Below are 17,031 nucleotides of genomic sequence, written 5' to 3' on the forward strand. Positions count from 1 at the left end.
TCTCTCTGGCTGCTAATTTGACTCCTGTACAGGGGAATTCTGTTCTGATTTAAGCAATAACTTTACAAAACGTAGCAGTGATAAGACAGTTGTGTATGTTTTGCTAGCAAATTGGTTTAGTGGCCGGAGAAGAAAACAATGCGTTTCATGCAATTAAAAGAAACAAACCTAATAAAAATATAAAATGCAAGTTCATAAAAAGCCAAACTTGAATGCAGACTTCAGTTACATCCGTCACCTCTGCTGTTTGGTATCTATAATAGTCATAGTCATTAACAGTCACTCATAGGATGCTGTTAGTAGTAGTATAAAATAATATTCCATATTAAAGCTCTAGTGCCACAATCTCAAAGCAGGAACGCCAAGGCTGTTCCCAACACTACAGAATTCTCTTTTCTGTTTGGGATTCTTTGCGGAGTACATTTTGCAAGCGGGATCTGTGATGAAATGTAAAGGGAACTGCCTTGAGCTTCCCTGCGGAACCAAATCCACCAGGCAGCCTACAGTCCTCCGGCTGCCAGAATCGGCAGCCTCAAGCCAGTTCCATTGCCTAAGGTTACCCATACACCAGGAACCTTCCCAATAACACCTTCTGCTTCCAAATACATTCAGCAATAAATTCTACACTACCCTTCAGGCCCTTGTCCTGAACTCAAGCTGTGCTTCCAACACAGCTCATACAGCCCGTCATCTCATTTCGTGCCATCGCCGATGACTTTACGCGTTATTTCCTCACCACCGATGGGGCGAGGAGCCAGGCAGGTGCTCAGCAAACCCCTCTGTACCAACTATCAGGTGCTAATCTTGCGATGGCGCTGCTCCTCACATCAGCTCCACGCTAAGAGCACACCCCAACGGCACTGCTGCCTCCGCGGTTTCCCTCCCCACAACGGGACACTGCTATTTATATTTATTATATTTATATTTATATTTATTTATACCTATTAGGTAAGAGATTACTTCAGCACTAATCAGATTTAACCAGGGGAAAGAGGCAAAATAGCTCTTTCCCTTGGATTATTAATAAGCACTGTAAATTTATCATTTTTTTTTTTTTTGCTTAAAGGTCAGAATGTACCCAGCTTATAAAGCGACCTCAGCAATTCTATTCATTTGGGCAGCTGGAATCAGGAATAACCCAGATACTGGAAGTTATTATGTGGGTATACTTCCCAAACAGGAAAATATCTTTCTCCCAAGTGATCCAAATACTACCAATATTTAAAGAAAAAAAAATCGGAATAATTAGACTATCACTAAGAAACACAGCATATTCTGTAACAGGGCATACCCCACCCAAGTGGTTCTCTCCTAATGAGACAAAAACGCAACTGTTGCTAGAAATTCTGGCAATTCAGCAGCACAAGGGATGCCTTCACCGAGCACGCTGCTCAGGACAAGGCTTTTGATCCTTTTGTTGCTTGTTTTGTAAGGCAGGAGGAGCAGCGACTAAAAAACCCACCTTGATTTAAATGCAACTGCTGTTGCGTTTTTCACAGATTCAGTACAAAAATAAACAATTCCGATGGCTATTACTGGGTTTAAGTGTTTAAACTTTCCTCTGCTTGCAAGAGCATAGCTTCAGGTTTCTAGTCATTAGTTTTTCATGCGGTTTATAAAACCCTGCAGATTAAAGAGCCTTTTCCCCCCAAGTAAGTGCTTAGAGAGCGCACGCTAACAGCAAGTCTATAAAGATCTGCTGGATGAAGTACAAAATCTCCCCCATGTTTACCAAAAGGAAGGTGCCATACAGTAAACACTCTTAATTCTTCACTGAACTATTAATTTATCGACAGCCACTCCCTCAACTACTGACTCAAACTGGAAGCTTCTATTCAGTTGGCATTCACCTAGCAGAAATCCATCCCTTCCCACGCACCCTCAGCTCTAAGCAGAGGCTCCCATGCATCACCTTGCTGGTAAACGAGCATCCAAACAAGCTTTGCTTACATCATCATCTGGTACCCTCTGTGGAAGGTACCCAGCTCTGGCATCCTGCATCACCCTGCAATTTGCACATCTGGATGCCACAATTGGGACTGTTGGGGTTTTTGGTTTTTTTTGGTTGGTTCTTGTTGTTGACTGGTTGGTTTTTATATGTACTAAGCAGAATTAGGGCAAGACACCCCTGCAGCAAATAGGTGCTGGAGAACATAAATGGGAAATTAGTTCGATTTTTTCAAAAAGAATAATTCACAAGTTTAATATGTATTTTAAGTGGGCCACATCTGTTGCAAATCTGTTTTCATCTAAGAATAAACACTGTTGAGTACTAGCTGAGGAGGTTAAGACTAAGGTAAAAGACCTGATTTAAACAATTAGTGGCTGTTAGGGAATGTACATCAACACAGGGATCCTCCTGGGGTAGAAAAGATGAGAAGAAATCTTATCTCCGCACCCGATCTGTTATCGATTTGTTAAAAGGTTAAGATTGATTGACTTTATTTGTTTGATTATTTGATTTTATAGAGTTATTTTATAGAATAGAAATATAGGAGGATAAAAATATATTTTGAAGAAACTTATGATTATTTAGTAAAAGCTGTTAGGAGACCCTCTGTACATCTTGTACTAAGGCCAGAAGAATGGGCTGGAACCATTGTTGAAACTTAAGTAATAATTTAGGGTTTGAAAGGTTTCTTTGTATCTGACCAGTCTTCTGTATATAGAAAGTGTATTGAGATGTCAGAATATGAGATTAATGGAAATTGGGAAGAGTCGACTGGAACAGCTTGTAGTTGCCTGCCAAGAAACCGTGAACTTTAGTAAAAGGTAATTCCGGCAGGGGGAGATCGCGACCACCGACTCATATACCACCTACCCAAATAGTACCCCAGACCCATTACCGGACCTTTCTAAGCTCTATTGCACAGAATCAGATATGGGAGGAGAATATGTTAATGATTTATGGGAAATATCATGGTTATTCATGAATACTTAATGAATACGTATGAATAAGTTCTATATATGATATCTGATTTTGAAGCTTGGTATGCGTTGATCGTGAGAGGACTCACTCACGCACCCGGCCATTAATAAAGAAGTGTCTGCTTATCTACATCACATTGGTGTTGATAAGTTCTTCATTCCGAGATTTCGGTAACAGATCCAGGCTCCACGTCTTGTATGAGGAACTGATGGCTGAGCTTCAGAGAGGTTGCATGCTCCAGCTCGGTCAGACCCTCCTCCAGGCTAAGTTTAACTATAAAACTCCTAATAAACAACAAACACACCATACAATGTAATCCAGTATATTCCACCCCTTTCGTTTCCCAGATGGGATGCCCTCAGACAATATGCTTCCTCTATTAACATGACTACGGAAAAATCAAGGCGAAACAATGGTAGCTGCAAAACTCCATCAGTACCACGACATTGCGCTGTATTTTAACCAAGATTAACAACACAACCACTTTTCTTTTAACGAAGGGAGGTTCCTAAGCATGGGAGCAAGCCTCAGCTCCTGATGTATGCAGTTACTCAAACACGACCACCACCCCTCTCCTGCCCTACTGCTGGTGGGATGCGTTTACTGCCTGGTCCTTTTTGCTGCCTCCTCAGGAATGCAACGGCGAGGAAGGAGTGGAATCACCCAGCAGCAGCCAAACGGTATTTGCATGACCTATAAAGGAACTATGTGATATTGTTACCGTCATCTTGAACAGTAGCTCAGCAGCCAAGCTCAGGGCCAGAGAAGGAACCTCCACGACAGACAATAGTCCAGTGGCAAATTACTTCAATAGCTAACGATAAATGCAGGAGTATTATTTAGAAATCGAGAATTAATAGCTTTCAGACATCCAATTACTCAACTTCTGCTTTTAAAACATCATTTGTATTCCTGGAGTGTACAGACCTCCCAAAGAAACTTACTCAATTTCGAGAAGCAATGAATTCAGCTAAGAATTAATTCCTTCACGCTGGTTTGTATAAGAACTTTTGTGGGGGTTGGTTTGGGGGTTTTTTTGTTGTTGTTTTTTTTTTTATATATATAGTAGCATTAATCCTTCTAAATTAATTAGGTGAGTGCATGTAGTTATCTCAATATGTATTTCCTCATGCTTTCAGTATTTGCTGAAACTTTTCACCTGGGATTAAGTTTCTAGACCCCAGAGAAAAGAAGAGCACTTCAATTAGAAAAGTGGAAAAAACGTGCATTTGAAATGAGCCTTCTGCAAACAGTTGCAACGGCCACTCTTAATTTGAAGAGCAATAAATAAAACCCTGACATGTTAAAAACCCGTCAAGAGTTTTGCTCAGGTTTGTTGGGGTTATTCAATAAACACCGTTCAAGACCCGTTCTCGTGGCATACGGTTTCTGGGGGAGGATTTTGCAAGGCTGGAGCTCTGTAAAATTCATTTTGGATGCACCAAGGGGAGAATCAGCCCCTTCCAGACCCTCCCCAGGCAGAATCAAACATAGGAAACACTTCCAAACAGTCACTTCTAAAGCCTTTTCTAGTTATTGAAGTAAAATCTTCGTGCCCAGTGCTTTGCCCCACATTTATAGACACACCGAGCACCTACAAACTCCTCTTTGGTAACGGAGGTTAAAGGCTCAACTATTCCCTCATTTACATGGCGAGTTAAACTACAGGCTTGGGTCCGGGATAAGGTGAATTATACTTTTTTTTTTGGTCCAGGAAATCCATAATTCCTTCATCCAAATATTTTGGTTTTCTCACCTGTCTTCATGTTGGATGATGAATTTTTCTATCAAGAGGAGATACAGATATCTGCAGACCCACCGTAATACCAAATCAAGTATTTAAGCCACAGGCACTTTGACTAAAGAAATTAAATGACAAAAGATGTTTATCCCTCATACATCTTTCTTGTGTTCTCTTTGGAAGCAGCTGTAGAGAACTTCAGCAAATATTTGCCAGGATTGCGGTCAGCTTTGCCACAAATCCCAACAGATGTGCTGTGCATTCAAACAAATCACAACCACCATCTGGGGAAGAAGCAGCATTTTTAAAATACAGAATTATAAGATACTACCTACACTTTTTTTGGTTGTTGTTTTGTTGCCTATTCCTTTGAATAGGATTTAAGACTTTCTTTTTTTTTCTCCTCACTAACCAGGGGAAAAAGGCCAACAAGAGTATTCTGCCTTCACTAATTATGGAAGAGGAGAGTTGCAACTGAAGACAGATTTCTCCCAACAAGCTAAAACAGGAGAGGCAGAATTAGCAGTGAAGTATCAGATAGCTCTGAACCATCAAAGCATGCACATGAGAAAAAAAATCCCAAGAGGCTCAGTAAGATCTGAATTTTTGTTTCAGGAGCATCACTCATTTCTTATAAAAGCTGCTGTCTGCTCACATTATCCTGAAATGAGACCTTGTGCTGCTTGCCCTAAGCCAAAGTCTGACAGACTCCACTAGTTCCTTGTTATATATTTTCCTCATTATTTGCTCCACTGTTTCCCTGGTATAAAATTTTAACATGCTAGGAAGAGATAAATTAATTCCCCTCTCTCCTATAGACAGCCTGAGAGAGGCCATTTAGCCAGGATGTTAACGACCGAAACTGGGAAAAGGAACAAACATCAATCCATCCACAATCCATCAGAAATGGAGATGCATGGCAAATTAACAATACTCTGAGGAGGCGAAGAGAAATCTTCCAGGTCTGTCTTAAAATACAAAATTTTGTGCTTTTCTTAATTTCAAATAAAAACATCTGAAAAAAAAAATATATATCTTCATCCCACCCCACCCCACCCTGGATCTTGTTGTTGTTACTAACACAGAGGCAGGAATGCCTTGGTGCTGCCCAGTGCATGAGGAACGGCACAGGCTCCGAGGCTGATAGTGAGCTTGAAGCCTCAAGAGCAGCCACCCTGGGGGCACTCTGGGGGTCAGGACCACCCTAAAGAGGCCAGCTGCAAGTTCGGGGGGAGGGAGAAGAAAGCTAGGAAAAAAAAACCTCTCAGGGTACTCCAGGTGATGTGGTCGTCTCCTGTTGCCAACTCTCCTGGCTGTTACTTTGCTTTGTGGCTCTGAAAAGGATCAATAGCTACTACTGCAGCAGAGTGTGAGGATTCGGGCTTGGGTTTGTAATCCTAAGTTTAGAGTTTGGGGGTGGTTTATTTTTTTGGTGTCAAATCCTAAACACCCCAAACTCCATCGCCATAAGCCCCTGAGCTACAGACCACTCCAAGCAGCAAGGATGCACGCATCAAGCTTGGCTTGCCTTAGTCCATGGACACATTCCCTGATCCTGGCCTTCCTGATTCCTACAGGATATTGATTCCAAATATATATATTTGGGCTAGCTTAGAAGTCAGAAAATCCTGCTCCATCCCCTCTCAGGGAGAAATCAGGCAAACCAAAATCATTTGTCTAGAAAATGCATATATATATATATAAAAAAAAAAAATTATAAAAACGCAACATCTGCCCGGTTTAATTAGCAGTTACAAGTTAGCGGGAAGGAGAATTTGCAGCAATACCTTTTGCAACCACTCTTCTGGTGCTCAGTTCTTGATGCTATACCACAGTGGTAACCATCTATTAAGCTAATGAGTTTTTTAAGAGGGAGAGCAAGATGCTCACCGGGCCATGAAATTCGGAACATTACCTGTCACAGCTAAACTGTGTCAGATCCCAAACCACGCTCTGGGCATATGACACCAGGCACTGAAGTATCCCAGCAGCCTAATTTTGAGGAGGTACATCCAGCAGCCAGTCCCAACAGACTGCCTTTCTCATCAGCGGAGCTCTTCCAGAGAGTTCTCTGGGACAAAAATCATGGTATGCTGAGATGGGAAGTATTTCTCTCGCTCCGTTGACCATGGAAAAAAAAGGAGACCAGCTTCATACAGATCTAAATTTGGTCCTTGTAGTTAGGCAGCAGGAATACTTCCCTACGGTGTCATCTCTCTCCTCATCCAACTGCTTTCCTAAAGGTCTCCAGGCTCTTCCCTGTGAAGAAGACCTTGGAAACTTGTTGAAGTAACTGGAGAAAAAGTGGGATAAATCAGCCTACCTGCCCCACGAGGGCTGTTCTTTCAGACAACCAAAAGGACAAGACCAGAACAGAGAAAAAGGGCGATGCAGAAGGGTCCGGTGGTTCTTACCTGCCAAAACTCTGACTTCTGCATCATTCCCAGTTCTCGAACTGGCTGGGTTTTTCGCCAGACACCTGTAGACCCCGCTGTCCCCGTGCTGAACCCTGCTGATCTGTAAAGCTCCGGAGGGCAGGACGGCCACACGCGTGTCACCCAGGCTTGGGGACAGGTCCTCCTGGTTTCGCTGCCAGTGCACCGCGGGCATGGGCTCCCCAACGACTTCACACTTCAGCAGAATCGTGTCTCCTGCAAAAGCCGTGACAGATTCTGTCTGGGAAAGAAACCTCAGTGGTCCTGCAAAGGCAAATGAAAAAAAAACCAAAACAAACCCAATTATATAGATGCTGAAAATAGACGTTGTATGCTGTTTCCACGCTGATTTGAATTTTGCTAACAAATCCAGACTAAAATAAGGAAAAGAAAAAATTGTGTGCTATTCTGAAAACTACTTGGAGATTGCTATAATGGTGGCTTGACTAACACTTTACTTTGTAAATTACTCTCATTAACAGCAAAGAAAAGATGTGTTATCAGCATACAGAGTAACAAATTGCACCTGTTACTTACAAACCCACTCAGGAAAAACTTTAACAAAGTACGGACACGCTCTCATGCTATCCAAACTGCTCAGAACAGGCTGGCATTCAAAGGAAAGCACAACTAAACCTACCTGAGGTTTTAAATTTAAAGCATTAAGAAAATGATACAGTCACATGTCGCTGTATTTCCTCTTCCCTCCAAATAAAAGGAAAAATACTCTAAAAAAACCCCTTAATTCACTTGGGTCACACAAGCAAAATATTTCCAACAGGGAATGGCCTGTGCCTGTTTTTCCATGAAACATTTCTGACTAATGAGGGCGGGAGAGAAGAACTGGGAGCTTTAATTGCACAACCCCCAGGTGCCCCAGCCCCACTTGGTGGGAAAACACGAGGACCACAGCCTTCAGCTGCTACAGAAGAAAAACCCAGCAAGAACAGAACACTGCAGGATTCAAAGTGCATGTGAAAGATGTCAAGCTCATGGATTTTATTACCTGGAAGCATCAAAACATCATTGCTTTACTGATAGATAAACTCATACTGAAGGAAAATAAGGGGGGGGGGGGGGGGGAATCAGTCGTCCTTCAAGCCAAATATAAGAAAGACAAATCAAGATATGCTGAAGCAACTGCTTGGATCAGGGATGTGCTGGAGATGGTGAGGATGTATTTTGGGGACCTGCTGTGGCTCTCGTCCTGGTTGATCCCCAGAAATGACCCGAGCAGCCACCAGTCCAGCTGGGCACAGGTGCCTGCCTTCAGGGACTATCTGAAGCCATACAAGTACATACCATCACTCAGAAGTCTGTGCAAACAGGCATCATGTGTTTGACAGAGCAAAAAAAAATAAATTGAAAAGATGACACTAAAAGCCACCAGAAAATATATAGGAAACAAGTATCTTTTAGATTATGTCAGCTGGTGTTCAGCAAAGGCTTGCAAAATGGAGCTGTCATTACAGGCTATTAAGAAGCTGAGGAAGCAAAGAATAAAACCCCCCAACTTTCTCAGCATTAAAACACCACCCAAATATTCAGCAAACTGGTGTAGTGGGGAACGATCCTGTACTGGGAAGGGCGTTTGAGATCCTGTACTGGGAAAGGTGTTTGAGTGGGAGCCCCATGTTCGTTCCCCAGTTCAAATACCTCTTTGCTGGTGTGAGGAATATCTACCCCCCCATGTCTTCTCTCAGTTCTCCTGTCTCACAGAGCACCTGCGAGGATGAGATTGTGCAGCCAGGGGGATGCGCTGCCATGAGCTGAAGCAGGGGAATTCTTCAGCAAGGCTAAAACTGGCTCAGCGCAGGCTTCCTAATGGTATTTCCACACACCAAAAAAAAAAAGAGCTGACATGAATCTGCTGTTGTGTGGGCAGTGGCATTTCCTAATCACTGGGAACAGGGAACAAAACGAGGGAAGAAGAGGAAGTGGTACCCAACCCCATCCACCCGCTGCACCCTCGCACGCCTCCCCGTTGCAGTGAGGATGCTATTTTTCAGCCGAGCTATTGGCACAGACGCACAGCTAACAGCTTTGCACCCCCAGTAAAGCTGGTGCAAGCAAGAAAAATAGAAACATCCGACACTTTAACAACAAATATATATATATATATAATTGAAGATAAACACAGTGTGAACAGACCTGGAAAGCTGTTGAAAACTGCACATTTTTCCAAGAGGAAAGAGAGCTAAATCTAATTTACTGCAAAAATAAGGACTAAAACAATTGCTGTCGAGGGATTTCTTTTCTTTCCATGGCAGCACCATACCTCCCATGCCCTTGCACCCAGCCAGCTCACATCTTGCCCTGCTTCCACACCATCTCCTTTCTGCAGGTATCCCAACTCTTTTTTTCTTTTAAAGCTGAAAAAACACACTCCATAAAATCTACACGAGAGATCAGGATGTGGCAAAACCCTTTTTGCTGTGTCCCAATGAGAAGACACTAAGCACCTTTTTCCATGGTTATGTACAGAACTCCTTCATCTCTCTGCAGGACTGTAATATATGAGACCTTAAAACTATCACTGTGTCTTTTTACAGCTCTCCTGGCTTACGCTGATTTATTTTAAAGACAGTTTTTGAAACTACACAGATGTTTGAGTTGTCGGGAGCTGGCTCAAGGGAACGGACCAGCAAATACATTCTGAGAAAGTCATATTCGGCGACAGGCTCTAGAATTAAACAGCGCAGATCCTCAGTGCCGCTTCGCTCTGTAGCCAAAGGGTCACAGATGCACCTCCCTTCATTATACCCAAACCTACTCAGAAAAACTTAATTGGAAGCAGTACCCAACTCCGATTTGCCATGTAGGCTGGTTGGCAGCTTATCAGGATCCCCATCTTTCCTTACAGAAGACCCAATTATAAGCAATTAAAGTTCACTTAATAAAAAGGCTTATCATTTGGGGGACAGACCTCAGGGTCTGGAACTCTTTTAGCTATTAAATATTCAGCAATTTAGTAGCACTCAGTACAATCCCCCCGAGAAGAACCACTTTAAATGCTTTGTTTGTTTCAAATTAAAGTCTGCAAGGTTACTTAACATCAAGACCAGACCTTTTTTTTTCACTTTCAATTCACATAATAGCTGAAGAGCAAAAAACCAGGATAATGAAAAAGAGTGATTTCCATCGGCTTGCTTCAGAAAATAGGAAAGGCAGCAAGCATGGATGAGTGCGTCTAGAAATGTAAATATTTTAGAAACTGCTGTCTAATTCTGTCTTCCATGGGCTGCTTTCCAAAAAGGTACTGTAGTTTAGTCACTCGATAGTCTTTTTCATTCGCTAGCTGCAGTTTACAATTCCGAAAAGATGTGCACCGAGTAATGTGCGGCAGAATTATCTGCACAAGACCTAGAGACTTCACCAAATAACCCAAGTACCGACTTCGTGTACCAAAACTGGAGCTACATAAAAATGTTGCCCTTCTTGCTGCAAACCCCACCTTCTGGTACTGGAAGCCGTACATCTCCGAGGAAATAGAACTGATTACAAGCTGTACAGGCAAGCTTCTGGTTTAAAAGAAACTAATCAGATGGAAAACAAAAAAATAATCGAGTTACCAACATGCATTCAGCAATATTGCCAGCCGGGGAATTCCCACACTGGGGTACCAGGCAGCCACCCCTAACACTATCAGCCTAATGAAAAGAATTCAAAAGGAAGCATTTTAATAATACAATAAAATTAATAGTAACAAGCTATTTTATGCTTTTGCATGGTTTATGTATGAAATTTGGGCAGTTGAGGTTTATAGAGATGGAGGTTAAACCCATTTGCCACAAAGCACGCAAATGACCACTACAAATAAGGCTAGATTATTTCTTTTTTTTAAATGCAAACCACACTCAGTATGCATTCTGCCTGCACAGAGCCCATTTAAATCCTGTAAAACTTCATCCTTGAACATGAAGTACCAAGATTCCAACTGCAACACACAGACACGGTCCCTACTGGTAGATCACATCACATATAAATACACCAGGAATCAGGGAATACGCAGGTCCCATGATTGAGATTTAGGATGTGAACATAGGATTGCCTTCATTTCTCCTCCCTGGAGATACACATGAACAAACTTCCCTAGAAGTTAGCACAGCTGGCTGAAAGTACATAAATTATGGGTAATGACAATATAGTTATCGCACATCAGAGAAACTGTTCCATCAAAAAATAAGATGCTGAAAAGTAACTGAGAATTTCAAAGAGCAACACAGCATCCTTAAAAATAAATCTAGACAACTCTTCATTTGCCTCCTTTTGTTTTCCCTGGGTCTCAGTTGTAACCCACCATTGCAGCTGCCTGTGCCGCTCAGCATCCAGGGCTGCGGCCACGGGGAGAGCAGGCACAGTGTAAAGTCTGGAAGTTTGATTTAAGAAGTCAGACTTCAAGTCTGCAGAAGAGAAGGATCAATGTGGGCATTGAAATTGCGTATTGAGATGCCAAGTAATTACTTACAAAGTGGGCCAGCAGTTCCAAATACCTTCAGATTAACTGAAATGCAGCTAGTTACATAGCCTTATATATATACACACACTTACGTAATAATTAGTAGAAATAATTGTGTACATAACTGAGCACATCCCAGCCTTCAATTTGTATTACGTAAACAAGAGATAATATTTCCATTTCATAGATGAGGAATGGAATCTCTCAGATAAAGGTTAAAATTATTGAAAGGCGACAAAGCCATGGAAACCAGCATCCCGCCAGCTTATGAAATGTGGCAGCTTTAACTCAGAAGAGTTCCTCTGGCTTCTTAGGCACTTTGGAAACTGCTACAGCGACTGAGTTGCTTGCTCAAGGTCACCGGCAAAATCCAACATAAGCAGGGGTTTGAACAGAGCTTTCCCAAGCTCTTCTATAAATACGTATCCTCCTTTTTCCATAAAACTGAGTGGGAGTTTCTTTTGCGGTACCCACAAACTGATTAGCCAAGGGGGAGAGAGGAGTGTCAGGTTCATGCGGAGTTCTCAGTTTTCCAGCAAAAAGGAGGAAAATCCTCCTAAGGGAATGAGTTTAAAGTACAAATCAAGCCTGTGGGCTCTACTGAAGAGGGATTGAAAATGTAATTCCTGCAGAGAAAACTTAGGGACCACCATCAGCAAATACCTTTAAAAGAAAAGAACGAGCTTAAACAGACACCGTTATGTTTAATATTCATTGCGCAAGTGCCTTAAAAATACCTACTTCACATGCTTTTCTGCTGCCCTCTTAGCATGTGTCTCATCGCTTTTGGATCGAGGAGTGACTCATCCTGCTTTGTGCCAGGGGAGTGAAAGCAGCTTAGATGCTTCCAGCGAGCTCCATCCCAAACTCCAAGCCAAACAAAGCATTTGGCCTCATTTCAGGAGAGCCAAACTGCCATCGCTTTTTCAGCCTTCCCATTTCGGGGCGAGACAATTAGTGCTGCACCTTGTACTTGGCATTCAATTATCGTACCAGCAAATGCACCTTGGCATCCTTGCTGTTAGGTCCTCCAGTCTTTAGCCAGCCCTCCAAGCTCTGTGGCCCTTTTGGGAAAAGGAGAATGGAGGTGACCACAGCTCTGGAGGGAATCTCTGTACTCGGTCAGCTTATAGCAAAGGCAAAGAAACCAGGCATGGATTTTAGTGGGCTGCAAAAGCAATAGCTCGTTGTGTGTATATATGGAAATGGCACGTAAGAGAGGATTTAGGGGAGAGTTTGGGTTCGACACAGTGTTGAAAGCCTGATGCTCCTTAGTCATGGAAGTGCCCCCGTTACTCAGGCATCCTTCCCCTTTGGAGGAGGTTTTTGACTCTGGCATCCTTCCCCTTTGGAGAAGTTTTTTTTACTCGGGCATCCTTCCCCTTTGGAGGAGGTTTTTTACTCGGGCATCCTTCCCCTTTGGAGGAGGTTTTAAGCCATACAGGTTACTGTTAGATCAGGTTCTTCATGCAATGCCAGGGGAGCTGAAGCCATCGAACTCCTCCACCAGCCCTACCCTGATGCGGACACGCTCACTCAAATGCCGCTGGACTCACCATAAAGGAGACAGAAACCGTAACTCATGGACAGACAACTCAGAACATCCCGTGTAGGATGAAAATTTCCCCTTTTCTAGTACCAGGGCACATCCAGGTCTCCAGCACAGCAATTTTCTCTCCCAGCATGTACAGTCCATTACAATTATTATAGCCCCAATTCTTGGCAGCAATCTAATTCCACCACGAAAGGTTAGCTGAAGGAAGATGAAGCCAGGATCTGCCCTTTGATGCCTCTTACCTATCACAGGAAATAAATTAACTTATTTTCCTGAAAGAGACTTTTCCCTAGCCTGCGTTGCCGATGTCGGCTCAGATTATCAAAACTGCAAGAATTTTAAAATCTAATTTACTTGTCACCTTTTATGTGGCTCACTTGCTGGCTTTGCTCAGCATAACGCATGGAAACAATCTATTTTTTTCATCCACATATTTATACTGGGGGGTGTGTTTGTGGGATTTTCATCAAGGATCCAATGCCTTCATGGTCAGTTCTGCTTAGTCTTCGCAGATCTTTCTTTCTGATTCAAAGCACCAGCACAAAGCTGTTGTGCCTGAACGTCCCACGCATGCACCGTATGTGCGGAGCAACAGAAATTCAATTTTAACTTAATCATTCAAGTACAACCCTCAAGATTGTTTTTCCTCTTCGTTATACAGCTATTTTTTTTCAGCACTTCAGAGTTCCCCAACACCAAATTTGTCATTCTGCAAGATTACGGCTTGAAACAATGACCTTCTTCTAGCCACGGGCAGAACACAACTCTCCAGAGATGCACACCTATAGCTCTCTCTATAGAGAGAGATATATAGTGTCTTCTACAAAGACAGAGCTGCAGTTTTCAGCTTAAGACAATCCCCTGCTTTCTCAAAGAGGAGAAAGCATAGCAGATACTCCAAACAACAAACCTGCTGGTATTTGCTAACAACCTGACGGGGTGTCCTGAATCTCTGGGAGCACCTCCCCGCTGTTCACAGTAGTACAATACACCTGCACGGGGAGAAAAAAATATCAGCCACCGACAAGTCCACCCACCACTTTGCCCCTGTTAATACACAAATCGGGGGGTGTAAATCTCTTCATCGTCCTGTCGGCTGCTCTTGCCAGCACCTGTGACTGGCAGCCAGCGAGCAGAACAGGCTTCCCGCCAGTCGCCAATGAAACAGTCAACTCTGCTCCTCAAACAGGGAATAACCGAGAAGAAAATAGGACTTTTTTTTTTTTTTTTTTTTTTTTTTAATTGCTGAAGAATCTAACAAGGGCCGTATTGCAAAAGCTCTAATTAAAACAATAAAAAATGCAGGCTCTCTCATTGGAGCGCCTTGCACCGGGAGCTCACTGGTGCTAGCATCATTTAGTCCATTATATTTAAAGCCTTGCACTTAGAGCAGTGACTTGGCTTCCATAAAGCACTGTAGAAGTAGTATAAAGATGTGCTGAGCGGACCAGCAAGCTCTTGATGTAACAGCCTACAAATGTAACATGATATTTCGGCGCCTTGCCTCATTTAAAGTACTTCAGAACCACCTTGAAAAGACCTTCAGAGTAATTAGGTGTAACTCCACCGCACCTTCCAATAAATGACCCAAGCCTTCAAGCAGGGCAGAGGCATCCCCAGCTCCGGAGAAAGAACGAACCAGCAACCCAGGCTCCCACCAGCGAGGATTGCTCCAGTGTTACCCCGACAGCACTGAGCCCAGCGATACTGGGGGACAACAGCAGCCAGAGCTGGAAGCCCATTGAATCAGCAACCAGCCATGGGTGAACCATGAGCCACGTGGAGCCCTGTACGAGCCAGCATGTCTGTAAGGCTTCCACAAACCTCTGTGCCATGCACACCCCATCCACTGCAGCTTCTGAACGTGGCTAGCTGCTCTGAGCCTCACCTTTCAGACATCTGAAACGCCGTGACCTGTGGTTCTCTCTCCAGCTATGGCAGTAGATGTTTAGGATGCAATGGACTGGTTCTAACACACTGAAGGTCCATCTGTCCAGAGAAAGGAGGGGTAGGGGCTTTGCTACCAGGAGGAACAGCAGAAAAAATGTGGATGTACGGTCCCTCCCCCTCATCCTGCTCCCCGAGCATCCTTCCACAGTGCTCTGAAGAGCCAGAATGTATATGAACTACTAACGCAACTCGTAGCAAAACCCTTCTTCTCTGCCCCCTCCTCCACTGACCATCCCCTGATGAGATCAAATCAAGTTCAAGGCTTCAGTCCTCCAGTGTAAGGCCCTTAATGGCACAGGCTCACGATATCGATTTCAAGAAAAGATCAATTCAAGACCCCCAGTCATCAAATATCACTCGTCTTCAGCAAGCGTTCATCTTGCCTGTGCTGAAGACCAGACCTTCTCAAGTGGGAACTGGGACAGACCACAGAGCGAGTTCTTGCAAGAAGAAAGAATCCAAGATGCCAGATGCCTCAGACATAAGGATAAATTTATTTTAACTCATTGAGAGGAGGCACAAGGCCTCCCATGCACACCGGGCGCTGCGTATCAGCGTGCAAGGTCTACATGGCTCTTTCTCAAATGCCTGAAGGCAGAGAAAGAGGCCTGACAGCCCAAGCACCGGAGTTGCTTGGGAGAAGATGCAGAAGGTGGTGTAAGGTGTTGACAACCAAATGAAGATGGGAACACTGAAGCAGAAGATGTGAATGCAGCACCTGAGAAGTTCTGGGTGCTGTCCATTTTACTTACTTTCAAGTATTTTATGCTTTAAGGGTTTGTCTCAGTGGGCATTCATTTCCACAGCTCCTGCCTGATGAACAAAATATCTTTGAAAGCCATTTATTCTGCTAACTGCAGCTCCTCAGGGGCAGGACGCACCACTAGTGATTCAAGGGATGCTACAGGTCAGGGAACTTTGTTTGGACCAACTTCCAAGAGTAGGGACATCAAGCCTTTGAGTCCATGAGCATGGGCCAGGAGTATCTTACATCGTTAACAAAGATGAGACCAACAGGATGCTTAGACATCCAAACCCACAGGATGTGAAGCAGTTGAATCCTTGGTGGGTTTCATTATGCCAAAGGAGGCATTCATTCTATCAAGTGCTCCAACATAGTTCAAAAGACAAGAAGGAAAAAGAAACCCCGAAAAATTTATCAATTCTCTAGACCACTACCTGACGTGCTGCATGAAAACACACTTTAGGTCTGTCTCATCTCATTCCAGACACTAGGAAGGTTCAAAGCATAGCCATTACTTACTTATCGTACCCAAATCCCAGTGGATTTGTCCAAGTGTGATCTGAGCACCACAAACCCGACTGTATTCACCCCTGAAAGGTGGGAATCTCCCTCAGCCCATGGTCAACCACAGTGCTACGGGGGCTGGCAATGAACCTGGGGACAGCACGCTTGAGCCACACTCCCACGGGGCAGCTCTAGCCTCCAACACCTCTCTCCTCACATCCCCTTCACATGAGGGTAAGCGCCACATGGTAAAAAAAAAAAAAAAAAAAACCCCAGCAAAAAAAACCCTGGAGAAAAATGCAGACAGAACAAAGTAATTGGAAAAGCGATTCTGACAGATGACGCATGATACTAGGGTGCCCATCCAAAAAAACCTAAAAGTCATGCAGAAAACCATGTCAGGAATCATTTAAAACTTAAATGAGACATTAAATGGGATTTTAAATTATTTTTCTCAGTTGGCTAACACTATTGAACTTAAGCTTCATGTTTTTAAGATCCTTCTTTTCTGCCACATCCTTTCCCTTACAGTATAAACCCTGTGATGTTTGCTAATGATAATGATCGCAAAGCTAAAGGTTACGGACAAAAATACCCCCCTCCCCCCATAAGTTATTAGAACTGTGCCCAAAATACAAGAACTGGCTAAATTGTTTTGGTTTTAATTATATTGGCTAGAAGGGTTTTTTTAAAATTTGCCTTCAAGAACAAAT

The 17,031-nt window shown here is 43.3% G+C and overlaps 1 protein-coding gene across 1 annotated transcript in view; it reads right to left on the bottom strand.

Annotated features, from left to right (window-relative positions):
• The window catches only part of LOC129783059 (netrin receptor DCC-like), a 164,269-nt gene that overhangs the window by 110,454 nt on the left and 36,784 nt on the right, over window positions 1-17,031 (bottom strand). Inside the window, exon 2 of the mRNA XM_055792719.1 lies at window positions 7,085-7,369. Coding sequence (XP_055648694.1) covers window positions 7,085-7,369 — 285 coding nt within the window. The remainder of the gene's footprint in view (window positions 1-7,084; window positions 7,370-17,031) is intronic.

This window comes from Falco peregrinus, chromosome W, assembly GCF_023634155.1.
Source record: "Falco peregrinus isolate bFalPer1 chromosome W, bFalPer1.pri, whole genome shotgun sequence".
Taxonomy (NCBI): domain Eukaryota; kingdom Metazoa; phylum Chordata; class Aves; order Falconiformes; family Falconidae; genus Falco; species Falco peregrinus.